The sequence below is a fragment of the Salvia splendens genome, chromosome 13 (assembly GCF_004379255.2).
Source record: "Salvia splendens isolate huo1 chromosome 13, SspV2, whole genome shotgun sequence".
Lineage (NCBI taxonomy): Eukaryota > Viridiplantae > Streptophyta > Magnoliopsida > Lamiales > Lamiaceae > Salvia > Salvia splendens.
The window spans coordinates 25,872,650-25,900,223 of NC_056044.1; the positions used below are offsets into that span (position 1 = coordinate 25,872,650).

The 27,574-nt window shown below is 39.3% G+C and overlaps 4 protein-coding genes across 5 annotated transcripts; all 4 read right to left on the reverse strand.

Moving 5' to 3' along the window:
- Positions 1–1,897: 1,897 nt before the first annotated feature.
- LOC121761315 (NAC domain-containing protein 90-like) lies at positions 1,898–3,064 on the reverse strand. The gene is made up of 3 exons (XM_042156967.1): positions 2,823–3,064; positions 2,431–2,714; positions 1,898–2,315 (listed from the first exon to the last, which is right to left on the reverse strand). The coding sequence occupies exons 1-3, from the start codon at positions 2,980–2,982 to the stop codon at positions 2,079–2,081; spliced, it is 681 nt and encodes a 226-aa protein (XP_042012901.1). The 5' UTR covers positions 2,983–3,064; the 3' UTR covers positions 1,898–2,078.
- A 2,078-nt stretch (positions 3,065–5,142) lies between these two features.
- LOC121760036 (40S ribosomal protein S14-3-like) lies at positions 5,143–14,343 on the reverse strand. Its single transcript, XM_042155639.1, has 6 exons — positions 14,316–14,343; positions 13,257–13,376; positions 6,344–6,389; positions 5,712–5,797; positions 5,484–5,613; positions 5,143–5,378 (listed from the first exon to the last, which is right to left on the reverse strand). Exons 1-6 carry the CDS (start codon positions 14,316–14,318, stop codon positions 5,311–5,313), a joined length of 453 nt encoding a protein of 150 aa, XP_042011573.1. The 5' UTR covers positions 14,319–14,343; the 3' UTR covers positions 5,143–5,310.
- LOC121760034 (pre-rRNA-processing protein TSR2-like) lies at positions 9,440–12,154 on the reverse strand. 2 transcript variants are annotated; one of them, XM_042155638.1, is made up of 5 exons: positions 11,746–12,154; positions 10,864–11,062; positions 10,642–10,730; positions 10,008–10,115; positions 9,440–9,817 (listed from the first exon to the last, which is right to left on the reverse strand). In XM_042155638.1, the coding sequence occupies exons 2-5, from the start codon at positions 11,042–11,044 to the stop codon at positions 9,605–9,607; spliced, it is 591 nt and encodes a 196-aa protein (XP_042011572.1). In that variant the 5' UTR covers positions 11,045–11,062; positions 11,746–12,154; the 3' UTR covers positions 9,440–9,604. The 2 variants fall into 2 exon arrangements, with proteins under 2 accessions (XP_042011572.1, XP_042011571.1); XM_042155637.1 differs by having other exon boundaries at positions 11,742–12,154.
- An 848-nt stretch (positions 14,344–15,191) lies between the features above and the next one.
- Positions 15,192–23,931, reverse strand: LOC121761974 (protein ORANGE-LIKE, chloroplastic-like). Its single transcript, XM_042157691.1, has 8 exons — positions 23,647–23,931; positions 23,147–23,264; positions 22,952–23,059; positions 22,536–22,622; positions 22,297–22,373; positions 22,054–22,181; positions 21,535–21,668; positions 15,192–15,554 (listed from the first exon to the last, which is right to left on the reverse strand). Exons 1-8 carry the CDS (start codon positions 23,844–23,846, stop codon positions 15,477–15,479), a joined length of 930 nt encoding a protein of 309 aa, XP_042013625.1. The 5' UTR covers positions 23,847–23,931; the 3' UTR covers positions 15,192–15,476.
- Between the last annotated feature and the right edge of the window lie 3,643 nt (positions 23,932–27,574).

The window sequence follows — 27,574 nt, forward strand, 5'->3', positions numbered from 1 at the left end:
AAGCATTGAGTGTTGTAACCTGCATGTGGTAGGAGGCTAAGTTTTGACTTTTAATGATTCTTGGAAACCTCGAGGGGTGGGTATTGCAGGATACCTGGAAAAGAATCACCTATGTAAGTGAAGAACTGTGGGCCGCTTCAACATGTGAATCACTTATGAGTCCAAAGTGGTGTTCCATGGCCAGTAAAGGACACAAACGTGAGAACTGATGAATTTGTAAATAATATTGTGTTAATATTATTGTCTCGGTATACACCAAGGAGGAATGGTTCAAGGCATCACGTCCACCAGGCAGCCGGTATGCCCGATAGTGTTGACTATGGAAAGTTCAAAGCCCCAAGCTACTATTCCAAATGCAATATTGTTTCTCGAGAATTGAGCAAAGAGTCTGCATGCATGCATACACGTCTTGTGTTGGTTTGAGCTTGCAGTGCTCTAACCAATGTAGGGGATTGTTGGAAACGTGTAATATTTGAAAGACTCCAAGCTTTTCACTTTCAAGTCCTTTGGCCTTTCATGTTCTTGTAACCTCCATTGTGGTTTATGGTGGTTAATTCCATGACCTTCCATGTCCACATTTGATGCCTATAAAAGGCATGGAGTTGTAGAGAGATGATAGACCAAAACATGCATTATCACTTCTCTCTCTACTTATCTACATCATAGTGTGCATCTTAGGAGCATTGTCTAGCTCGATTCTAGGAACTCCATCAAGTTCGCCGGTGCCTAGCGGGTTTGAGGTGCTTCTACACGCTAGGAGGAAGTCGTTTTATCTTTGGGGGCAATACGACATTCCGTGAGCACTAGCCGGGGCGTAATTTGTCTTGCGGAAAGAGGGTTTTCCTCGACTCGACTTATAAATTTGGTTTGCTTTATTTCCGTTGTAATTTTCATTCCTCTTTTGTTGCAAGTTTCCTTTCGATTGTAATAATTCGAGTACCGCATGTACACGGCTTGAGAATTTCTTCCCACTATTTCTAACATTGAATACAAAGCCAATATTACATAAAAAAAATTAAATCTGCTAATATGCAGGCAAATAGTAAACTATTTAAACAAAGTATACATAGACTCACGATTAATCGGTGAAAGGAAGGAATTTTACACGCATGTCATAGGCGCGTGTCCCTTCCTATTCAACAAGATTTATAAGTTCCCACTTCCCAAAACACTATTAATTAATATATGGTAAGTCGGATGTCGATCCCACAAGGAACAAAATGAAAATTATAAACAAAAAGAACCTTCCCACAATATTCACTATTTATGATTGTAAAAAGTAAAAACTTTGAAATTTGATGGGCATTTGCAATATTTGCATGGATCAATAAAGGAGTTCATATTCTCTTACCTTTTGTATGTTAATTGGCAAATGAATTAAAAATCAAATACTACTCCTTCATCGGTATAAACATAAAACTGAAATCATTATTTAAATCTTATAGTGTCATCTTCTATAACCAAATGAAACTATATACTCATATTTCTATGATGGTATCAGAATTGGCCATTATCTAGTTTTACTAAAATTAAAAGAAAATTGAATATACAATATCATGCATCTCTATGAAAAGATAACTGACCACTATATAAGTTTCATGGATCTCTTCTCCTATAACCAATTGATAATAGGATGGATCCTTATAAATGAAACCCTTTTGAACCGAGAAAATTGGCCAATTCGATCATGAATCGTCGGCTGGTTGAACCGTCCGTGTCCAGTCTAAACAATGCTCACATATTTTTAAAAAAGTGTATAATCTGGCAAATCGTCCAACATAGTAATTGCCAATTTTCGCACTATCATACTAAACCTGCACTACACGTAACAATATGCATTTCATTGATACTAATATATGTATAAAAAAACATGAAACTCGATCATGACAACAGAATCCAAACATAAATATTCCAACACTTCATTGATAACTAGATCAATCCCCAGCCAGCTGCTAATTTGTTCTTCGAAAGAACATTAATCAACCATGTTGCTTACAAATAATGTTATACTGCTACATATGTAAGATTATGCTAATCCAGATATACTAGTACTCTAAATCAGTATTTTGACAAATCTCTCATATGTCAAAACAGTTGAGCAACATGACTATTTCCGAATCTTGTAAGGGTTCAATTTCCGTTGCCATATCCAAATCAACTTCATTTTCCACAGCTGAATTCTGCTGATCTTCAGTTATCATCACAGCCTCATCACTACTTTGATGGTGATGGTGCAACGCCACCGGCCGCCTATCAAACGCCCTCGGATATTTGGATCTCTTGTAAACTCGGCACAAGCTGAGCTCTTCCTTCAGCTTAATTTGCATGACAAGTAATTCAAATAAACATTCAAATTAATTCATCATTATCGAATACTCACATTATAAACCCTGTAATCAAGTCTGAACTAGTAAAGCCCTAGAAACAGACCTGAGGAATAGCAGCAGCAGAAGATTGATAATAGAGTTTATACTCGTTCATTTTCCAGCTAGTTTTAGACCCGTGGGGAGCTCGGCCCTCGTAAAATACCATGGTTTTTTTCCTTCCGATTCGGATATTTTGACAAGTATAAACATCACAAGGAGAGCCAGTAGCTTTCCAGTATCCAGCCTCGGTTAGGCGATTAGGTCTTCCTCCGCGGGCTTCCCTTTCTTGCATCGTGGTGAAGAAGAACCACTGATCTCCGTCACAACGACACACTTCTCCAGCAAATTCTGCTCAACACCCAATTATATAAACTTCACACTAAAATAATTTACATGAAAAATTGAAAGGATAGTTACAAGAATAGAAAATAAATTAAAATTGATGTGAATTAGTACGCGGTAGCTCCCAAGGATTGTAGTCGTAGATAGGGAGGATTGGTATAACCCTATCAATGGCGGGTGTGGGGCCATTCAGCTTCTTTGGGAGATAATAAGAGAGCAGTTCTTCCTCAGTGGGATAGAACCTAAAACCTACAACCACTTCTTCATCACCCATATTACTTGGTATTTATTTATAAATATAAGTTATCTGTATATATCAATCAAAAACACATGATGCATTCATTCGATTGAGGAGATATAAGAGGCAATGAATGACATGTTAAAAACTCATTCTTTAGGGTACATTTATAGGGAGAGGTTTCCATTTTCTGCATTAAGGAAGACTGAGATTAGTTTTCATTTGTAGTGAAAAAGTTTTCATAGTTGCAAGCTGGCAAAGCATCTCCTTTTGAGTTTCCTTATTCAACATACTTAGAAAGAATTATACTCCCCCGTCAACGATGAAAAAGGAAGTTATGTCAATTAATCGTGGATAGATGGAGTAATTGTCAAGATACATAGTTTATTTATTTATTTACATAAATCATTAGTGTTGATTATGTGAATTAGCTAGTCTCCCTTCTAAAAAGTGTTTAAAAGGGATATGCCGTGCAGATTACTGCATGATAATACCATCTCCATTAAGTTAGTTAGAGGTAAATTGGTAACTAAAAGTGTGGGTTCAATATTTTAGACATGTCAAGTGTTTAATAAACAACCATTAATTTGGTTTTGTTTTGTGTTTTTTTATCAATTATCCACACTTTGCGATGGAATTAAAATTGGATAGTTCGATCGACGATTCTAATTATCATGAAATTATTTTTCAAGCCATTCCATACAACCAGGATATGGTTTGATTATGTTTTTTTAAAATCATATTTAATGGTATACTAAAAGTAATAACTCTCACATCTAATGACTTTCTCTTTTACACGCAGTCTACTGTCCAACTTTCCTAACAACACTAGTTTTTTAAATAGGGAAAATGGATTAATTAGTCATTAAAGTGAAGCTCTTTAGATGTAACTAATTTTAAAATAAGAAGTATGTACAGTTACGTAATGAATTTTAATTTCCTAAGTAAAAGTCTTTAAGCAAAGGAAAAAAGCAAGATATTCCTTTAGAATACTAAGATTCACTATGATGATCGATAGTAATTACGAAACTTCTCCTAGATTTCGTGTCTGCCTAATTCCACAAATAGGTAGAAACACCCCACTGTCCCACACGGTCTGACTGCATACTAAATTAATTGTTAGGGTCTTCTTTATTTGGAGACTCCTAATAAAACTGATTGCATGCAAGATTGTTTTTAGGTCTTTTTGCTAATATTCTGCATGGTTTAATAAAGTTATTAGGTGATTGTAATTGGGAGTGGAGTGTATTTAGCGTGTGGATAATATAATCCTTGATTTTTTTGGTAAATAAATTGAAAACATTGGAGCAATATATAAAATGTTACTCCCTCTATCGCATAAAAAGGACATTTTCCTTTTGCGTATGTTCCATAAAAATATCTCATTTCCATTTATGAAAAGTTCTCACAAATTCATTACTCATATATATATATCAATTTATTTATAACTTATACCATTAGGGTAAAGCATCCACAATAAACGGACTAGTCAATAGCCTAGCACTAGGAGTAACCAAAAACACATCCTGACACGTCACTATGACTTCCCACAGCCTACCACATCATCAGGACTTCCCACATCCCAGCAATAGGCTAGCAAGACTTCCCACAGCCCAGTAATAGGCTAGCAAGACTTCTCACAGCCTGCCACATCATCAGGACTTCCCACAGCACAGTAATAGGCTAGCACTACGACTAGCCAAAGCCCTAACCAAGCAAATAAATTGACAAATACAATTTATTCATTTTAATTGTTAGTATTTATCAAATACTGTATTTAAAAAATGAAGTGCAATGTTGTAAATATATAGTATAAATTGAATCTAAGCAATCGAACCATTTATTAAAGGCAAATTAGGATAAATCTTGAGTTTATTATGACAAGCAAACAAGCACGTATTATGTTAAGCACATATTCAGAACACATTACACTGAACAGAAAATGTTAAAAGCTCGAGAAAGTTAATCTTGGATAAATGAACAGTCCCCACCTTCGTTTTGTTGACCAAAAAATATTGTACATAAAACAATCAAATCTTTAGAAAATCTTGAATGTAAAATTGCAATATATGAACTTTGTAATCGATTGTGATCTAGGCATAGATGAAAATAAAAGGAGTAGAAACCATTAACAATTCTAATTTATAACTAAAAACCAAATTAATGCCAATAAGGCAATGATGGGCAATGTTAAGCTAGTTCGAGCAAAAATACTAGTAGTAGTATTTCATAATTGGTCGATGTCGCAGAGTGAAAACATCAATGGTTTTTGGTAGAACTATAAAATTTTCAAACACTGGGTAGAAATAAGAAACTCCATAAAAATGAAATGAACCACAGATAGAATGACCAAAATGACAAAAATTACAGCCTTCTTCCCCTTCTACCACCCTTTCTGCGAGTGCTGTCAGTTGGAATTGGAGTCACATCCTCTGCAAGTGTAACCGTGCCATTTATGAAAAGTTCCATTGAATGAAATGAAACATGATTAAAAAAAGGCATCAAAACATTCAGACATCAACAAATTTTTCCCATACCTATACGGCCAATCTTCATGCCAGAACGGGCAAGAGCTCTGAGCGCAGACTGAGCACCAGGACCAGGAGTCTTAGTTTTGTTGCCACCAGTAGCACGAAGCTTAATGTGAAGGGCGTTGATGCCAAGTTCCTGATATGTTGCCCATGGATCAGTTATACAGAAAGCAGACTAATAGTTTCATGGCATGTTCTGTAAGGATAGCAAGTTTAGATGGAATATCATAGAACCTTGCATCTCTGAGAAATATCTTGTGCAGCAAGCATAGCTGCATAGGGAGATGATTCATCCCTGTCAGCCTTCACCTTCATATCACCTAAATATAAAAGAGAAATTTGAAAATCTAATCAATCAAAGATATAAAGTAGTACTAAGAAATTGAGGTGGGTGCTACTTGAAATGGAAAGTTCTCAATCCTAAGTTCCTAGAGACCGAGACATCAAAGCAGACATGGAATAAGATATAAACACATCAATACTTCAAATAAAAGAGTGTTTCAACAATTTTCACTGGCAACACTGATCAAACTTTGCTTTCTATACAAAGCATGCATCTCCACCCCAAAATGGTGCCAAGGTACAGCGTGCAATTTGATATTTGTTCAAACTTTCCACCCCAAAGTTCCAATCTATATCCTTCTGATAGAAACTTATTGAACATTTGTAGCTGAAGTGCTGAACTATTGGGAGATTTTAAATCAAGCTAATTGCTATGGGTCATTAGTTATAAAAGAGCATTAAAAAAATTTGAATTCACTTGCTATTCTTTTTATAAAGACTACAGATGGCTAAATTTTCAAAAGTACATATAACTAGAGGTAAGTACAAGTTAGCCAAGAGCCACTATAAATACTAAGCAATACCTGTTATACGAACCATGGTTTCTCTCCCAGACAAATCAGTCACATGCTGCAAACAAGGGTGGCCAAAAGTAAGAGTGACTGAATATTTTAATAAAAATAATCATGTAAACATGGAGAATAATACGAATAAATTGATATCATTTCAATTAATAAAATTAAAAGTAATTACAGTAGTTGGCGGTAGCCCTTCACCCAATTGTAAATATATGCTGATAAAACACTACTGCACTCGCGATGAATGTATTATTGTTTTGGGTTCATTGCTTGGTCTGCAATTTGCTTAATTGACTAGGAATTGCTTTGCTTTGCTTTGATGTAAAGAGAGGAGAGTTGCAATCAATGTGGTTATGGAGTTGTGTGTTCCTTTATAGTAAGTGATAATACCAATTAGTAACCAACAACGGTACCAAACACTCTCCAACTTTTTTTTGAATAATCCCTCGAAATTCTCACTATTGAATTTGCAGTTTTGGTCTATTTTTTTTCTCAATAAAGCTATACAGTCGGGCCACACATACAAGGGTATAATTGGATTAAGCACTATTAAAATATTAAGAGAATTAAGCTGGTTATTAGTGCATTAGAATATAATTCTAAAAGGGTGATAATAGTAATAATGGTGATATTGATAATATTTAATTCTGTACTATTCTTTTTAGAGTATATCACATCTTATAAATCTTATTAATTTATAAAATATTGTAGGATTATTATAATTTTATATATTCATATTCTTAATCATTATTAATTACATATATGTGATATAGTTTTATAAATTAATATATGACGTATAAACTATTATTTACGTCCTGTGATATATAAATATATTAATTACACTAATTAGTATAAAGAGTGAACTACAAAAATAGTCTCTGGACTATGCGTTTATCTCGCCATTAGTCCCTGGACTTTCAAAATATCCCCAGACAACCCTAGACTAAGCGTTTATCTCGAAAATTGTCATTTTTAACTATTTCGGGACGAAAATACCCTTTTGGGGGTTTGAGCAATTTGGTCTTTTTTACACTTTTAACATTTTAAATCTGATATTATTTAACTGATAGTACAAAATCTGATATTATTTCAATTGAATTATTGAGAATTTCAATTAATTATAAAAAATTAAAAAAAATTAATTAATAACAATATGAACATCGAGAATGGAGTGCTAAAACTATTATTCATTATAATTATCAGACCATAACTCCCATAGTGGTTGACAATTGAAGACAAACAAACATGATTAAGTGCGTGGAATTAGTATGTCTACAAAAATCCTTAGTGGCCAACATAATTACCCAATTTGAGTGCATGTGACAAATTTAATTCAGTACAACAATTTCTTACGAAGAAGTGCAAGTTTAAAAAATAATAACTTAATTTATGCCACTGGTCTGACATTTTTTGCGATTAAAAAATGCTGTAACACATTCGTATCGAACATATATCTGACCTTTTGAAATTGAATTACTAAACATTAATCAAAATTAATTTTGTGGTAGAGAAAAGACTAATCTACTCTTATTATGTACTTATGATACTCTACCATTGACATTCACGCGGAGAAGAGGACATTTCAGCACTTCACGATAAAGTTTAATTATCTACTATCAAAATTTCAAAGTGCAATGTGAAATTTTGGTTTTTTACCAACTCATTTTTTATTGAAAAATACATGAGCTTTTTAATTTTTTTGAATTTGGTACAAGTTCAAATTTCATTGTCAAGTAACAATTTTCCAAAGTCTAGTCTGAAATTCGAGTATACCATTGGGAAGGTTTCGATGATACCTTCTTAATTGTACGTCATGAATAAATCCAACTTTCAAATAAAAAGGCAAAATATAAACTACTTTCGTTACCCAAAACCAATAGTATGGGTATTATTAGAGCTTTATGATAATTCATTTGGATTTCATCGGATTTATGTGAACCAAGTTATTGTCCAACAAAGTTGAACTTAAATTTTTTTTTACTTAAATTTGAATATAATTTATGTATATAAAAAAAATTAACTTATTTTTATTTCTATAATAAAAGATAAAATTTTTCAGATCATCAAATGTAGCTAACTAATTTAATAATAATATAAAAATATAGTAGGAGTATAATTTAAAAATACTTCTATTTTTTTTAAAATTTGGTACGGAATACATGGACTTTAAAACTGTGACGCCCCGAAATTTTGTTCATTTCTTTCAAGATAAATCGGATTTATTAGCTTAATTATATTTCCTACTAAGAAGCCGTGTAATCGTAGAATCCTCGTTGTCTTTTCGACTTTGGAATAATCTAAGTATTTTCGTTGGAAAATAAAGTGTAAGGAATTATTACTTCAAGAATAAAAGTAAAAGAGATACTTTTATTAGAAAATGAGATTTCACTTTGAGTAAAGTGAAAAGGGCCTGAGTTGCGATTTATCCGCCTTCGCTATCCTTAGCAAAGTGTGGTCGTGACAAAAACGGTTCTAGCAATGCACTCGACTATGATATGTTATTTTAAATTCATATATATTTCATCTCTATTCCATTTTATTTCAAACTAAGTTCTTTTCTAACTCACGATTTTCTCTTTAACATACAAATGTATCTCTATTACAAGCTCAATAATTATACAAGCACTTTCGCAACTTATATAAGCTCTTCGAATATTTATTTTGAATAAACTCTAAACAATTATAAGTTCATTAAAATAAACTTGATTAAACACCCATTATATTTTGTCTAATCCACTAAATTGAACACTGCTGCTATCATCATAGAATATTTCATAGAGTAGTTGCGAGCTAAGTCCACCACGCATCCCATATTATGAAAGATTGACTTAATTCTCAAAAATTTGTCGAGGATAATAAACTTCAAACCCTCAACCTCAAATTTCATAAATTACTAAGCATGTATTTAGGCGTCATACTACATAAGTACTATATTTATAGTCTTCCCATTACACTTCAAAATAGCTCTTTCATGGACTATTACTTTTCAATCATAAAAGAAACTTGTTTGGAAATGATGAAAAAAATATAAGACATACATCCGCAATTAGCATCAGTATGTGCGTTCTCTAGTTACTTGCAGCAAAGTAGGAACAAAACGACTTGAACAAAAAATATCCTGAAACATAAGATAACTTTAGAGGGTTTGAACAAAAAATATCCTGAAACACTCAACAAAACTTAAGAAGAATACAAACAAAAAATGTTGTCCTTACATATACTCAAATATTCCTACCTAAAGTGGCTCGAGCCAATGTAATCAATCCATCACTTCTTTCTCCCTTTACTCTTTTTTGAAACAACAGTCCATCCATCCACAGCTTGAGGAGCATCTTTCGAGCTACTTTCATCAGCCACAATATCAGTCAGATTGTGATCCAATTGGCGCTGTGGTTGTGGAGCATCAACTTCCATTGCTGACATATTGTTCTCTATAATTGCATCATCTTCATCACTGTCTTCCTCATCATCGCTGTTGGGCTGACAAAATAGAAATCGAATGAGAGGAAAATTGAAGTTACTGATGTGAGTAACATGAATAGAAGTTACCGAATGCTATTCATCAATCCTATAACATAATTAATATGGATATGGCTAACCACGTAAGTCATAATACTAAAACTTCTCCCGTTAACACAGAAACTTAGGAGATAAGTGGCAGCAGTCTTACCTGTCTGGTATACGAAACACTTGGAACATTTGTTTCTCGCAGCTTCTTTATCGAGTCAAACTGATCTTCTAAACATTCTTCACGCATTACCATAAATTTTTCTGCAACCTACGCAAAAAAAAATCAAAGATAAAAAATAGGAATATGGTGATTGATAAGTATGTATTCTAATTATCCTTTATCATCGACCATGAAACAACTCGAGCAAGTAGGTGATATCTACAACCACCTTGGGAAATCATTATTCATTATTCAGAGTATAAATTGTGCATGATTGGAGTTTAGGAGTTTTTATGTCGAACTAGCTACACAAGGCAAGTACCTGCTTCCATTTTGAATATTGGCTCGTTGCATATAATATGACTATCTTAAGCTCACATGGTAAAGTGCAATGAGAGAATACAGAGAAGTATAAGATAGATGGAAATCCCAGTTCCTTCATATTTTGTAGTAGTTTTCCCCTTAATTACAAGATTTGAGTAGAGAATTTTTGCTTTATTCTTTAATTTCCATCCTACACACCTAGCATTGGATTCAGGTTCGAGCATAAGAAGCTATTAAGCCTTCACATATGAATGGACATGAACTAATTAGTAGGAGCCAAAATTAGGGCAAATAAATGAAGATGATATACCTCCTCAACACTGCCGTCCTGAATGTCAGTATTGAGAGAGTCCATGAATTCATAAAGTATATCCTCTACATCATCAATATACACTTGATCTGCACAACAAATAAAATCCAACAATTACTAAAACAAACTTAGGTTTTTATACTTGAATGCCATCTCAATAACACGCTGTTTTAGCATATGAATAGATATTAATTAAGCAGTATCAGTTCAGGTGAGAAATACCTTTCGATTGAGTGAGGAAATTGAAGAGATTGTGGCCGAGTTGCTGCGATTTCTGGAGAGAGTCGCGGCCACCCCACCCGTTTTCGATGGCCATCCGCAGTGCAGCCCACCGAGAAAGAACCATTTGAATTCCATCACCGAATTGCGCCGCTGCTTCCGGAGTCATACGGTGGTTGTTCATCCCTTCGAATTTGCCCTTCTTTGAAATTAACACAGTAAAAGAAAATTCAGAGATTGAAGAAGTTGATCGTATTTACACTCTGTTTGGGCTGCCCTTTTTGTTTTATTTAGTGTGGGCTCTTACACGATATTCAAAGGCCCAAAATAAATTTTAATGATGTACTCCCTCCGTCCTAGACTACTCGCACCTTTTCTTTTCGGCACGAAGATTAAGGAATGAGTGTATAGCAAAGTCAACGGCACGGAGATTAAGGAATGAGTGTATAGCAAAGTCAATAATTGCGGCTGTAGGTGATAATTTTTACTAAAAATGGAAAGAGTGCAAATAACTTGGGACGCCCAGAAAGGAAATAAGTGCAAGTAGTCCGGGACGGAGGGAGTATAAGTTAAGGAAAGAAAATACATTCATTCCTATCCAACCTTTTCAGGATTTTATGAACAAACAATAAATTTTTAAAAAATACCCCTACTACGTATATATCATTAGGTAGGGTCCTTACATCATCTTAGTCACAAATCACAGTCTATTGAATGGTTGTGGTAATCTATATTATTATACTAAAAATCCTAAATTCCAATCGGCCACTAAGGCTGGGAAACAGGAAAAGTAGAAAGTCGTGTACACAAATAAAATGGAAACTCCTGAGCACAAAACATCAGCAGAATCAGATTAAATCAAAAAATTGTTTAACGTGTACCGACGGCGCAAGGACGACAGCGATTTCGCCGGTGAGAAGGGGAGAGTGCCGCCGCTGCTATGTCTTTCAATTTAGGGATTTGGAAATTTGGGGGAACTTGGAGAAGTGGAGTGAGGAGGAAACGGTGGAGACGGCGACGCAGAGGATGGAGAAATCGCCGGAGATGAGGGTGCGAGAGAGATGGGAGTAGATTGGAACCGCCGCTATTCTCGTTCAATTTTAGGATCTCTAATTCAGAAATTTGGAGAAAATGGAGTGAAAGGGAAGCGGTAGAGAAGGGAGACGGGATGGTGACGCGGAGGACGGCGAAGCTCGTCGGTCGCCGGAGACGGAAGAGCGGGCGTTGCTGTTCTTGGGTTCTCAATTTGGGGGTTTAGAGTAGTAAGGGAGAGAGAGAATCGACGGATGGAGGAGTAGGGGAGGGCTGCCTCATTTAATTAAGTGAGGATTTGGGCCGAGTAAATGGAAAGAAAAGAAAAAGAATGGGCCGCCCATTTCATCTAATAATTAGTAAGTCCATTTTTTGAAATGGGTATCATTTTGGGCCAAGTTGAATAATGTGAAGTTTAGGGCCAATGAGATAATTTAAAAGTCGGGCCCAGTTTTAAATAAGGATCGGGCTGCGAAATAAATTACTATTGGATTGGACAGAGATTTCGATTTTCTGGAGGGGAATTAAATTTATGAAATTCAGTTGGAGCTCGAGGAGTGATGAATTAATTTCTGGATAATTTATTTAATATCCAAAAACAGAAAATAATGAAACGGGAGACGCAAGCCGACCGGCATCGCCCCGCGCCGCCATGGGCGTCCTTAAGAAAATCCGAAGAAAAGGATTTGAGAAAGGGGTTTTCCAAGAATCCATATTTATTTAATAAATGCCCAATTAAATATTTAAGATAAAGTAGAATTTCTCCAAAATTAGTAAAGAGGATAATTAAATTCTGCAGAGCAGTAAAGCCCAAGATAGGATTAAGAAAAATCCTACCAGCCGAGACTAGCCGAGACTAAGGGATAGGTGCTACCCATCAGGATGCATGCATTCTTTTCTCAAGGCAAAGAAAATATAGTTTAAGTACTAAATAGCGTGCTATGCTATTTTTGTAAAGGATAAATTATTCAAGGGCAAGTGAGGCCAGGATAAATTATTCAAGGGCAAGTGAGGCCAGGCGAGAATTGAGATAAGCGTATTAGGTGAGCTTTCTTTTAATATCCAGCACTATAGTATGGATATAAAGCAAATACTTTTGAAGTTATGAACTATCATTTTTCTCTAAGTAGAGATATGATTATTTTAAATTGTAGTCACGCCATAAAATGTTCATTTTCGAGGCCCGTCTGTTAGGGCTAGGTGCCGAGAGTTTGGCGATGCCAAAATTAAGTAACGAATTCAATTCCCAGTAGGACCGCAAGTCCTGTTCGGAATAATGTGCACAAGAGCTATGAGCCATCCTAGAGAGGTTGGCCGGACAAGGTGTCCGTTGAAGGTGGCCACCCTGACGGTACTGCACTCACGATGAATGTATCATTGAAAGAGGCAAAGATGTGGGCCACGCCAAACACAAGCTTCCCATCTCTAGTGGCAGGTCCAAGAGTGACATTATCTTCCTTTGGCTCCCTGGTCTTTCTCTTCGACTATAAAATTCAAATAAATGATTAAGCAGACAGTTAGTCACACACTTACATTTCTTATCAACAACATAGTAACAGTAAAACAAGAACGACTTCATCAAGCAGTAACTCAAACACAAATGCTCATTTAGAGTGATTAAGGATTGATGGTAAAATCCTAAATTTCAATCGGCCACTAAGGCTGGGAAACAGGAAGAGTAGAAAGTCGTGTACACAAATAAAATGGAAACTCCTGAGCACAAAACATCAGCAGAATCAGATTAAATCAAAAAATTGTTTAACGTGTTGATTCGCATTATTTTTATTTATTTTAATCTAGAAATCATACTTTAATAGTATCTTCCCCCAATTAGCAAAGGCAATGACAATAGTAAAACAACAGAATGATCCAATCAAAGGCATGCTATTGAAAAGCGACCCAAGTTATCTCCCATAAACACTTATTTCAAAATTCAGGTAATGCGCCAAAAAATCTAGATTAAACTGAATAACAGGACATGCATCAAAGCAGTGAATGAGAATTCAAATCCAAAGGAAAAAGTTGTTGAGAAAAGGGGAAGTATCAATAAGCATTAAATAATAATAGAGTTCCAAGAATGGAGTTCCAAGAAGTATTGAAGATGTGCATGTTCCAATAATAGTGTAGTTCCATGAATATACATTTATTGTAGGATCTCAAAGGTCACCAACATCCCTATAAATATATGGGTGTTGAGTACCATTTCATCATTCAATCAAATACAATTATCTTCTCCCATTGCTTTCTTCTCTAAATATGTTGTCTATACCATTTAACAAAAGTAATCAGAATCGCAATCATATAAAACAATACGATTTTACTTATCGAAACAAATAGATAGAAAATTTCAATAATAGATGTGACATATATTTTTGAAAAAAAAGAGAACACAGAAACATAATATCATAAATCTAAGGATTTACCATGGCTGCGGCTACTGAGAAAGGGAAATTGGGATTTTTCATAATATACTGTATAAATGTAAGACAAGTCATCTAAATAGTACTAGTGATACAAGAAGTTAATCAATTTTTTTATGCATAATATTTTTTTTAAAAATAAACATTTTAACTAAAGAACTAAATAAAAAGAAGGAAAAATAATTAGTAAGATTTTAAAGTTATGCCTTATTGTAATGTTGTACCCCAAACTAATAATCCTGGATCCGCCACTTCCAATCATCGGCCCCTTCGTCGCAATGATTGGCCGATGGGAGCCGATCTGGAAGGCCTCTCTATCGGCCAACTATAGTGAGTGCTCTCACATTCACTAACTCATTTAACTCACATTTTATTATAAAACTATTATATAAAAGTGAGACCCATATTTCACTAATTTTTTCTAACTCACTTTCATTTACATTTCTTAAAACCCGTGCAGGAACCAAAGTGGATAATTTATAGGAGGGAGAGGGGTAGATAAATGATTAAAAAAATACTATTAAAAGATGACTAATCTTAATTTTTGTTCGGTTGATTTCTTTCAAAAGCTTGAATTATGACAACATATCTTGACCTATTCCACAATGTCAATATTAGATTGTAGTATTCATTATTCACCATCTCATGTTCATATATATTACTGATTTAATCATTGACAAATTTTATTGTAACTTATTCAATATTGTATCAAACCATTACCTGGACGAAACCTAGTAAATAATTATGCAAGTGACCTAAAGTACTCCATCCGATTCATATTAATTGTCTCATTTTATTCATTATTGTCTTGTCCTCATTAATAGTCTCATTTTACTTTTACTATTTTAGGTAAGGAAATCTAACTATTCCGTTAACTCATTCCACTAATAATATTATAAATTAATAGTAGTAATAACGGGGCCGATCATCTATACATGTCATTATAAAAAAAAATCAAGAGGAACGTCGCGCACGGTACAAACATTGCGCACTCCATACATTACTCTTCTGATAACAACAAACATAAACATACAGCACTCGATGATACAACATCACATTGTTGAAATATGAATCATGGGTTAGCTCCATATTATTGCAAACATCACACTTCCGGTCGAGGTACTAGAATTGAGCTAATCAATCTAACCACCCTTGCCCTGCCCTCTAGTCGAATAGGTCAATACGAGGGTCGTGCTCACTAGCCATTATCATCCCAGTGCAAAGGCAGGTGGGGCACATTACCTATAATCAAACCGAAACTAATCAGTAAACAAAAATCAGCAAATGCACAGCATTGATCTACGTACCTAGGAAACTATATACATCAGTTCAATCTATCCAAGAATTCTATATTTTTCATCAAGGAGAGTGCAAATCAGAAAGTTATTACAACAATATAAAAGTGAATAGAATCCTAAACTATGATCAAGCAATTTTTCATAATCTCAACTTCCACATGTGTTTCAACGTTGAAAGGGCTACATCAAAGTCATATATAAACCATCAAGTTTCTTCCCGAGATTTCGTTGAGGTAACAGCATTACATATGAGGTTAAAAGAAACAAGACGAGTCAATATGGTATAGAAGTTCATTTCTATAGCATCAAAAGCTAAATCATTAAACACAAACGCATAAGTCCTAGTCGTGGAAAAGGAAAGAATGTAAATCTTCTCCAGCTTATGGGAAAAGAGAGCGCATGATAGGATCAGCGGCTGGAAGGTTTACAGCCGCCGAGGAAGTGGGAAGGCAGTTAGTGGAAGTGAGAAGATCAAGGAAGCAGATCATAAGGGACAGTCAGCTGGAAGTGAGAAAATCATGGCTGCGAAGGAGTAAAGGAAGCAAATCATGGGATTCCTAAATCAAGGCTGCAAAGGAGTAAATGGAGCAAATCATGGGATTCCTAATTTTATGCATTCTAGTATTTATTTTACAGTATAAATAAATGTAAGCTAGGGAGTCCAAGATATCTGGGAGAGATCATTTGTATTGGACGACTTGGTCGTAGGCCTCTGCGGAGGATTATTATTTCTTTACATTCCATTCAATCAAGTGATCGTTCCTCTCTATTCTGCATTTACAAATTATTAAGTGTGATTGGGGAGCATATTCCGTGCTCTCTGCCTCTCTTCCGCCCTTCACTCCTAACAATTGGTGCGGTGAACGATGGTTAGCTCTCGATCGGACACGCGGCTGGAAGAATTGGAGAAGGCTGCGGAAAATCTGGAACAGGGCAGGCTCTTGTTGGACGCGGCGGTGACTGAACTGAATGCCCAATTCCGCCGCACCGACGACCAAGTAATGGAGGTACGTTCTAATCTGAACGCCATGCGCGAGGAGATGCGTGCGGGGTTCGCTTCACTCAAGCTGAAGGATAAGTCCGGACCGGAGGACGAGGCCACCTCAGCGAATCGGGGGTCAAAGTCGACAGCTGCGGGTGGTGTATCGACGTCACCCATGCCTACCTTTGACGGCTCAGAGGCCCTCGCGTGGCTGGCAAGGGCAGAGCAGTTTTTTCTGATCTCGGAAACCCTTCCCGAGCACCGGGTTGGTGTCGCCATGGTAGCTCTGGCAGGCGCTGCCCTCCCGTGGTACCAGTTGTTACGACAACGAGTCCCGGATCTGACGTGGGCTCGATTTGCAAGGGAATTGATGAAACGTTTTGGAGGCAATGGAGCTTTGAATGAATATGAAGCATTCGCCGCAGTCCGTCACACCAGCTCCCTAACAGACTTCGTGGCTGCTTTCGAGGCACGACTCGCACAGGTTCCAGATATCTCGTGTCATCAATACCTGGGATTTTTTATGGCGGCACTTCGCCCTGAGGTCCGCCTACAAATGAAGGCCGCCAAAATCACTACGTATGAGGATGCGGTCGAATTGGCGTTGGACATTGACATGATGGCATCCGCCCAGCCCCCGCGATCAGCGCCCACCCAATCATCCACCCAGCCACAAACATATGCAAACCAGCCAGCTCGCTCTTTCTCAAAGGGGTACTCCCAATCCCCCTCACTCCTCTGGCTCGTCAAGACCCCTATCCAAACGCTTCCGGAACGTGTCTCCAGAGGAGTATAGGCGGCACATAGCAGCAGGGACCTGTGTCAAGTGCGGCCTGAAGTTCGGGCCGACTCATAGATGCCCCCCCAAGACGCTCAACGTCCTGATCTGCGAGGAGGAAGAAGGATCAGCCGCTGATTCAGATCCCGAGGAGTCAGAACTTGTGGACAACAACGTGGAGCCGCAGCTCTCCGTCCTATCCCTGAATGGGCTGGACACGACCAATACAATGAAATTATTTGGGGAAATCGACTCACAACAGGTCAAGGTGATGGTGGATAGCGGCGCTAACTACTGTTTCATTTCAGAACAGTGTGCCCAGCGGCTCCAGCTGCCGATTACTCCCACATCGCCCTACTCGGTGGTGTTGGGCGACGGGACCACACGACGAGCAGCAGGGCTCTGCAGGGGCGTGCTTCTTACATTAGAGAAGGAGAAGTTTGTGGTCTCATGCTATGTCTTTCCCCTACGGAACATCGACGTAATTTTGGGGGTATCGTGGCTCGCTTCTCTCGGATACGTCTGGGCAAATTGGCAGCACTCTTCCATGGATTTTTCAGTCGACGGCCGGCACGTTTCGCTCAAAGGCGATCCAACTCTAATGCGGCGGGCCTGCTCCTCCCAGGACCTCCGCTGCCTCGAGGAAGGTGACTGCTGCTGGGTCCTCCACTCGGTACAGAAAGAGGTCGTGGCGGAGCCTTTCGGGATCAGCTCGTCCCTGTCGCAGGCAGCCCATTCGCAACTGCTGAAACTGATAGAGGAGTTCCCTTCGATCACACGGGAGGCCACGGGTTTACCCCCCCGCCGCCGCACTGACCATCGCATACCTCTGCGACCAGGTACTGACCCCGTCTCTGTCCGCCCATATCGGTATAATCATTTACAGAAAGATGAAATGGAGAAGCTCGTCGCCGAGATGTTGACTTCCGGGGTGATTCAGCCAAGTACTAGCCCTTTTTCTAGCCCGGTACTCCTTGTGCGTAAGAAGGATGGCTCTTGGAGATTTTGCGTCGATTACAGGGAACTGAACAAGCGGACCATTCCCGACAAATATCCTATTCCAGTGATACAGGAATTACTTGACGAACTACATGGGGCCAAGTGGTTCAGCAAGATCGACCTGAAAGCCGGCTATCACCAAATCCGGGTAGCCCCTAACGACGTGCCCAAGACGGCGTTTCGCACACATTCCGGTCATTATGAGTTCCTGGTTATGCCGTTCGGCCTCACCAACGCCCCGGCAACATTCCAGAGCTTGATGAACGACATCTTCAGACCGGCGCTACGCAAGTTCGTTTTGGTTTTCTTTGACGACATCCTCGTCTATAGCACGACCTGGGCAGATCATATGCGCCACCTTCGACGTGTTTTTGAAGCCTTGCACGCTCACGCCCTCGTCGTCAACTCCAAAAAGTGTCTTCTTGGGCGGGACAGCGTCGAATATCTTGGGCATATCGTGTCCCTTGAGGGTGTTAAAATGGACCCCGCCAAGATCTCGGCGGTCCTCCGCTGGCCGACTCCGACTTCTTTAAAGAGTGTTCGCGGATTTCTCGGCTTAACAGGGTATTATCGCCGTTTTATCCGCGACTACGGCAAGATCGTAGCCCCCCTTACGGAGCTCTTAAAGAAACCACCGACACCCCACGCCAAAGCCGCTTGGATCTGGCCAACGGCGGCAGCCTCCGCTTTCGACGCTCTTAAAAAAGCACTGACTTCCGCACCTTTACTCCGGATGCCAGATTTCACGAAGGAATTTGTGATTGAATGTGACGCCTCGGGCCGAGGCCTAGGGGCGGTATTAATGCAGGAACGTCAACCGGTGGCCTACTTCAGCAAAACCTTGTCCCCTCGGAGTTTAGCAAAATCAGCCTATGAGAAGGAGCTCATGGCCCTCGTCCTCGCGATCCATCATTGGCGCCCCTACTTGTTGGGCCGCCACTTCATCATTCACTCGGATCAGCGCAGTCTGCGTCAACTGTTAGCTCATCCACTAGCAACTCCAGCGCAACAAAATTGGGCGGCCAAGTTATTGGGTTACGATTTCACTATCGTATACAAGGAAGGAAAGCTGAATAGGGCGGCCGACGCCCTCTCCCGTCGAGATGAGGACGTGCTGGAACTCTCCGCCATCTCAACTCCGTCATGGCCGGAATGGTCAACGATTCAGGCAACTTTGTCCTCGGACCCGGCCCTATCAAAAATCAAATCTGCACTGGAGGCCGGACAGCCAACCTCCCCTCATTACGAGCTGGTGCACGGCACTCTGTTTTACAAAGGGAGGATCGTGGTCCCCCCCCATTCCCCATGGATACCGAGGCTGCTGGCAGAGTTCCATATCACGCCTACCGGTGGACATTCTGGCGCCTACCGAACATACCGCAGGGTTGCTTCAAACGTTTTTTGGCCTGGAATGATGAAGCAAGTCACAAATTTCGTCGCGGCTTGTGCAACGTGTCAGAGGCATAAAACCGAAACAAAGTCTCCCGCCGGTCTCTTGCAGCCCCCTACCAATTCCGGACCGTATTTGGGAGGATATTAGCATGGACTTCGTTTCCGGTCTACCGAAGGCAGGGGGGTTTGACTGCATTTTTGTCGTCATTGACCGCCTTTCCAAGTATGGTCATTTCATAGGCCTTCGACACCCATTCACAGCCCGGCAGGTGGCGGAGCTGTTCACGCACGAGGTGGTTCGTCTTCATGGCATTCCAAGGTCAATCGTGTCTGATCGTGACCCTATTTTCCTCAGCTCATTTTGGAAGGAATTGTTTCGGGCCACGGGAACAACATTGAAGATGAGTTCCGCCTATCACCCCGAAACAGATGGGCAGACGGAGGTTTTGAATCGGTGTTTGCAGACGTACCTGCGTTGTTTCTCATCTGACCGACCGAAGCAGTGGAATAAGTGGCTAGCATGGGCAGAGTACTGTTATAACACCAGCACCCATTCGGCTTCGGGCATGACTCCTTTCGAGGTGGTCTATGGTCGAGCTCCGCCCACCTTGCATACCTTCCTCCCGGGGGAGATTCGAGCCCAAGCCGTCATAGACACTCTTCGCTCTCGCGATGAGGTGTTGGAACTGCTACGCCATCATCTCCGGCGAGCTCAAGACCGTATGACAGCTTCAGCAAACAAGCGGCGACGGGATGTCGAGTTCAGCGTGGGTGACATGGTCTATTTGAGGTTCCGCCCCCATCGCCAGTCCACCCTCTTCACGGCCAGAAACAGGAAGTTAGCTCCGCGTTTTTTCGGGCCCTTTCGGGTCGAGGCTCGCATTGGCGCGACAGCTTATCGTTTGCAGCTTCCCGCTTCGTCCCGCATCCACCCGGTATTCCACGTTTCTCTTCTCAAACGGGCCATCGGGGATGCACCGGTGGAGGCCACGCTGCCGGACGGGCTCGTCAGCGCTGACCCTCCAATTCTACCCGAGAAGGTGTTGTCAAGGCGTACTGATCTGCGGGAGGGCGAAACAGTTGACCAAGTCCTCATCAAATGGGACGGGTTGGAGGAAGATGAAGCTACTTGGATGGATGTGGCAGATGTCAAGGGTCAATTTCCATTCTTCAGCCTTGCGGACAAGGCTGTTTCGACGACCGGGGCAGTTGATAGGATCAGCGGCTGGAAGGTTTACAGCCGCCGAGGAAGTGGGAAGGCAGTTAGTGGAAGTGAGAAGATCAAGGAAGCAGATCATAAGGGACAGTCAGCTGGAAGTGAGAAAACCATGGCTGCGAAGGAGTAAAGGAAGCAAATCATGGGATTCCTAAATCAAGGCTGCAAAGGAGTAAATGGAGCAAATCATGGGATTCCTAATTTTATGCATTCTAGTATTTATTTTACAGTATAAATAAATGTAAGCTAGGGAGTCCAAGATATCTGGGAGAGATCATTTGTATTGGACGACTTGGTCGTAGGCCTCTGCGGAGGATTATTATTTCTTTACATTCCATTCAATCAAGTGATCGTTCCTCTCTATTCTGCATTTACAAATTATTAAGTGTGATTGGGGAGCATATTCCGTGCTCTCTGCCTCTCTTCCGCCCTTCACTCCTAACAGCGCAAGAATCGCATATATCCATCGTTCTATTGCTTGATTTTATTCTTTGATCTTTTTCAGAACTATGTAGGCTGAGGTGATGCATACGATAGAAATTCACAGAATTAAATACCTTTCCAGACCCAGAGCAATTTTGACACCTGCAAGTAGTTGGTGCGTTCAACTGACGATCCGTAGCGCTTGTCACAATGGGTTCGACGGACACACACAAACCGGTTGCTGAACAGCGGGCACATGACAAGTACCCTATCCAAAAATATAAGAATCTATGAAACATTATACTATATGAAATCAGTAAAGAAAAGGGTTGGACCACAAAACTTCGAGTATGCAAAAAATTACGCAATAATAATGTTTGAGTCTACAGATTTCTCAAAGTAGAAATATTTGTTAGATATGTAATATAATCAGTTATCTTCAAATTAGACCAGCTGAGAGAAAAGATTAAAGGCCCGACTCTAGGCTACAACATATTGGAAAGTCTTCAGATACCAAGTATTAATGCACAATATTTCATGAGTTTGCCATGCTGGACTGTGTAGCATTAAGTATCACAATAACAAGAAGGCCGTGGTTTAAATGTTCATAGCTTTGGGAATGATAACGATATTTTATTTATGTAGATAATTACCAGTTCCATGACAGTATTTGCATCTTTTCTTCTCTTGCTGCTCGACATTGTTAATCTCTAGCAGCATCAATGCTGAAATAACGCCCACCGCGCCACCTGAGAACGAGGCGACAATAGGATCTACTTGACTGGATCAATAAGAGCACGTGGTACATAATTTCATGCAAAATCAGATTTAACTCAAGAGTTACAATACTGTGGTAACAACAACAGTTTTGGCTTATATTTAAAGCATTCACGTACCTTAATTGCATAGGCAAATGCATTTTGCTTATAAAGTCTTCATACGAAGTTCCTCCTATACCCAATTTTAGCTCAAGCTACAACGTAAAAAGATTTGATATTTCAGTTCATCTCTTTGAAGTTTGAACAATACATAGAATCCCCATTATTTCTTGCATCAATCATAAGAAACAAAAGGGACAGACACATACGGAACATTGCAACTTCTACATTGCAACTTCTTAAGATTAGGAACTTACAGTTGGTGCAATGAGACCGCCAAATACTATAATTCCAGATATGAACGAAAAGCTTGTCAAATACAACTGCTTCAGTGTCCTTGGGGTCTATTTCAAGAGATAGAATAACCGTGTTAGATACTACTGCACAAGATATTCAGAAATACAATGGGATTCAAGTCACCTCTGGTGTGTGTGTGAGTTGTAATTTAAAAAAAGCATAGGATAATTAGAAAATACGATAAAATCATGGAAAAGATAACATATAATGAAAATAACAATTGAACTAGTATGAAATATGAGTAAGTCGTTGTTCCATAAATGGCTTGTGCCACCGCAAAAGGAAATCCCACAATAGGCAGGTAATTAAAGAATGAAAATAAGCCGCAAACTTCAAAAGTAATACTATCATGTGCAAGATTACACGGGAGAGTTACCACGTGAGGAAGAAAGGGAATTGATGATGGTATATCCGGCATCTCATTTTCACGATCAGGCTCCCATTTCATGCTTTTAATGCGTTGTTGCACTCTCAGCCTCCTCAACTTCAGTGAAGGAAGGAAACAAACAAATATTATCGTTCTGGCCTCAGGGGAGAAATGCAGCAAGAAATAATTAGGGAGCTCACTCACTTCTTCCATGAGAAGAAAAATTTTGTTGCGGCGGCTTTTAATGTTGTCTTGGATCTCCTGCAGCTGCATCTGAACAAAATCCTGAACAGTCTCTGGCCCTTCTATAATGCAGAAAGTGCTGCAGAATAAAACGATGAGGATTTTGACATGAATTATCTTACTACTACTAATACAATATCATCAAAGCATTCCAGAACAATATCCTAAATAACTGAAATTCAGCAGGAAGGAAAAATATGTTATAAATTAAGATGCGAAGGATTGCAAGGAAAACAAAAAAAAAAAACAAAACCATGCTTTCAAGTTGCACTGAATACATAAGACTGAATCAATACATCCGTCGAAAATCCTCCCAATTTCAATAATTAATTCTTCAAACGGGAAAACCACAGAGAAAAAAACAAAACAAAACAAAACAAAGTGGCAATTAACTGATTATAATTAGTGAAATCACAGTTAACGAATTAAAAGAAGAATCAGAGAGGTTTTGTAGAATTAACCTTGCGGTGCTGTCTCCAGGAGCGTCGGAGGCATCGTTCGGAGAAGATGAAGATGCAATGATCTTGGTTCTTGAGCAGGAAGCGGCGTTTCCAAAGAAGAAGATGCGTTTTGGATGTGTGGAGAAGATGAGAGGTTTGCCGGAAAAATTACGCTTATAAGCGTGGGGCGTCGATGGCAGGGGAGCAGAGAAAGAAGCCATATTAATTTAGCAGCTCATCCAAATCTTAGAGAGAGAGACCGGCGGGGACAGGGGATGGCCGGTTTTGTGAGTTTGTCTGTCGGAGTTTTAAAGGAATCTATAACTGACATATCACCCGTTCCTAAGTTCATCCACAATAGCAATAGCCCAGCAATAGTCCAGCCATAGCCTAGCTACTGCCACATCATCAGCACTAAAAATCCTTCTGTCACATCATCAAAACAAGCAAATAGCCTAGCAATAGCCCAGCCATAGCCTAGCCACATAATATCCACATCACTATTAACAAATATATACAAAATGAAATAATTAACAATCACACAATATACGAAATTTAATTTACAAGACATATACTGTCACGGGTACATGTTGTAGTACCCGGGCATCTGACCCCATCCACTTCCCACGGGGATCGACGGAGTTTGTGACCCGCTACTCCCGGAACTAGGCTCGTTGTTGAGATCCATTTCCCGTTGTTGATCTTGTACAGAAATTAAGATAGAGAGAGTACTCGTTAAAACAAGTGGTGCGAATGAAAATGACGAGCAAAGCGCGTATATATAGTGTTTCGGAAAAAAATTTTTAATTTCGCGCTAGGCGGTGCGCTGGGCGATTCGGGCGCTGCAATAGCGCCGAGCGGATCGCCCAGCGCACCGCCCAGCGCTACGCGGTTTCTCTCTCCATTCGTCCGCTGGGCAACTGCAATAGACCGCCCAGCGAACCACCCAGCACCGGCGGTCGGCTGGGCGGTCGGCTGGGCGCTATTGTGGATGGTCTAACTTCTTTGCTAACTCACTCAATCTCAATATCTATATAAAATTTTAAATAAATTGCATATCCTTCTTTCATTTTGATTCTCCATGCTTCTAGAGTTCTAGTTTTAGTCTGGCGTCATCAATCTATATACAGATTTATTGGCTACGAGGAGTAATACATCCTAAGTTAACAATTCATTTGAAGAGGAATGATATAGTATTTTACATAACGTGGCTCTTTAGGGTCAAATTATTACTTTTAAAAATAATTTCATTTACTTTATTGAGAAGATAAAGAATAACTAATTTAAATTTGTGAAAGTTTGATTCCCAAATATTAGAGCACCTACAGGTGCTCTTTGCATCGAGCAGGCGTCGTGCCGACATTTGTGAAAGTTTGATTCCCAAATATTAGAGCACCTACAGGTGCTCTTTGCATCGAGCAGGCGTCGTGCCGACGGCACGGCCTTGCTCGATGCATTGAGCACCGCCGCGCCGATGAGCAGGGCGACGTGGCGTTCATTGATTAGCCAACGACATTTCCGTTGGATTTTTCATTTTTTAAAAATCGAAAACAATACCAAAAATTAAAAAATATATATTTTCGGATTCCCAAAAATATAGCTGTTTTATTACCTTTTTTGAATTTTTTAAAAAAATTTTAATCCCAAAATCATCTATAAATACACACATTCGTCATCCATTTTCACGTCAAATTATCTCTCACTCATACTTCTCTCATATTTTTTTCATACAACTCACCTACATCTTCCTCTCTCACTCAAACACTCTCTAAATTAAAAAATGGATATGAACGATATCGTTTCGGGAAATCTGTGAATGGAATGAAGACACGCCCGACGACCGCCGGGCAAGGCGTGGCGACCGCCACCCAAGAGTCAGAAGCCTCGGATCAATACATAGCAACCGCCAGCTAAGGTGCAGCGGTCCGCCACAAAAGAGCGGCGAGCAGATTTGCCCTAATTTCTCTCCAAGATTTACCATATTTTGCAACCGTTTACCTTATTTGAGAAGGGACGATTTCTCCCCTATAAATAGCCCCTCAAGCTTCATCAAAAGGATCCTCTTTTTGCAACATATTTTCTAGAGATTAAAAGTTAGAGTGTTTCATTGTGCAAGGAGTTGAAGCAGGATTCAAGAACATCAAAGCTACAAGGATTCAACATTTGGGTTTTATTTGCTTTCCAATTGTTTTCCCTTCAATCTATGTCTTTAGATTATTACATCATGTGTAACTAAATTCATAGGATTCTAGGGATGTGTGTCACGACCGCCCTTACTAAGGATAGTAAAGACGGGGAACTCGTGACTAGGGGAGGAACTAAGAAGCGGGGATGAAATGGGGGAAGCAATAAAAGACAACAATAAAGGACAATATTTAATACGAAACTCAATTAACTTCCAAAAGAATTATTTTAGTCTATCAAATAGTTAAGCAGCGGGTAAATGTCTCAAGGTACTTAATGGCATAGAACTGTATAGAGTAATGCGGAAAAGTTTTAGAAAATACTTTCAAACAAGGCAGCGAAAAATAAGTATCTAGGGAGAGTCATAGGACGACGCCCATGTATGAAGACACGACGCATCCGGGAATTCCTAAGGCTCAACTCAACATCCGCCGCAATATCACTTCTCAACCTGCACATTTTAAAAGAAATGCAGGGCTGAGTATTTAATATACTCAGCGGGCTCATGCCGAAAACATTTGATAAAAGTTATGTCATCCATACCACAGTGAACTCGAGTTTTACGTTTAGAAAAGAAATATCATCGAGTATCACAAAAACAGTTTCGTAGTCTGGCCAGACAATCAATCTCCCCACTTTCTCAACAATCCAACAATTACATCATCTTTCCACAGTGCGACGAAAGTGTGGCCACACTATTCTCCCACGAGACCGGCCGACTAGCAAGGACGGCTCCCGATCCCACCGGTGTACATAGCCTGATAGGGTTTGCGGCCCTACTCACACCCGAATTCGTTTCACATAGCCCTATAGCCTAACGGAGCAAGCTCGAACGAACTAGGCATCAGGCAACAATCTCAACATCAAAACAATCATGGCATGACATAACACTTTAAACCACCCTTAGTAAAAGAAAGCCCACCTCGCTTGCTTATACATACAATTCACAACTTTAATGCAACCCTTGCTCTTCGTACCCACGTACGCACAACAACCCTTGTCAACACCATAACACAATCAGTTTTTCCATCAATACATTTATCATGCATGCCCTATCGTTCCTTTCATCGTTTTTCTTTTATTGCCCATCCCAAACGTTCACCAACATAAACGAAACAAACACTCTAGCATACAACAACGTGCAACACATAACCACATCATAGGATACGTTCCTTATTCACACATGTATCATGTAATTCACTCAAACTTGTCAACAAAGCTTATTTCAACAAAACCAGAATCTGGAAGAACAACGCAGTCTTTTTGTAAAAATCATTAAAATTCCATCCGACCTCATATGACCCTAAAATTTGGTCACCTCACAGTTGACACATAAAGGTTTATTCAGTTAAAATTTCACACCAAAATCATATCTTTTGATCGGTCAAAACCAAAACGAAACTCACTGGACGGAACACAGAATTCTGGCAGTACTGCGCAGTTCTTTAAAAATTCATTATAAATTCATCCGTCATCTAAAGAAGCTGAAATTTTGACACAACACAGAAGACATATAAAACTTCATCCAGTTAAAAATTAGTGTCAAAATAAGATCGTTTGGTTGGTCAAAAACTCTTCGGAACCTACTGTCCGAACATAAGAGTTTTCATGCTCAACATTCATAAACCCTAGTTTGTCTATCATACATTCGCACATACATATTCATGCTTCCAACACATATTCATGCTTCAAAACGAGATTACAACCATGCTTTCATAATCACACATAACATTCACCAATGATTCAACCACACACTTACACACAC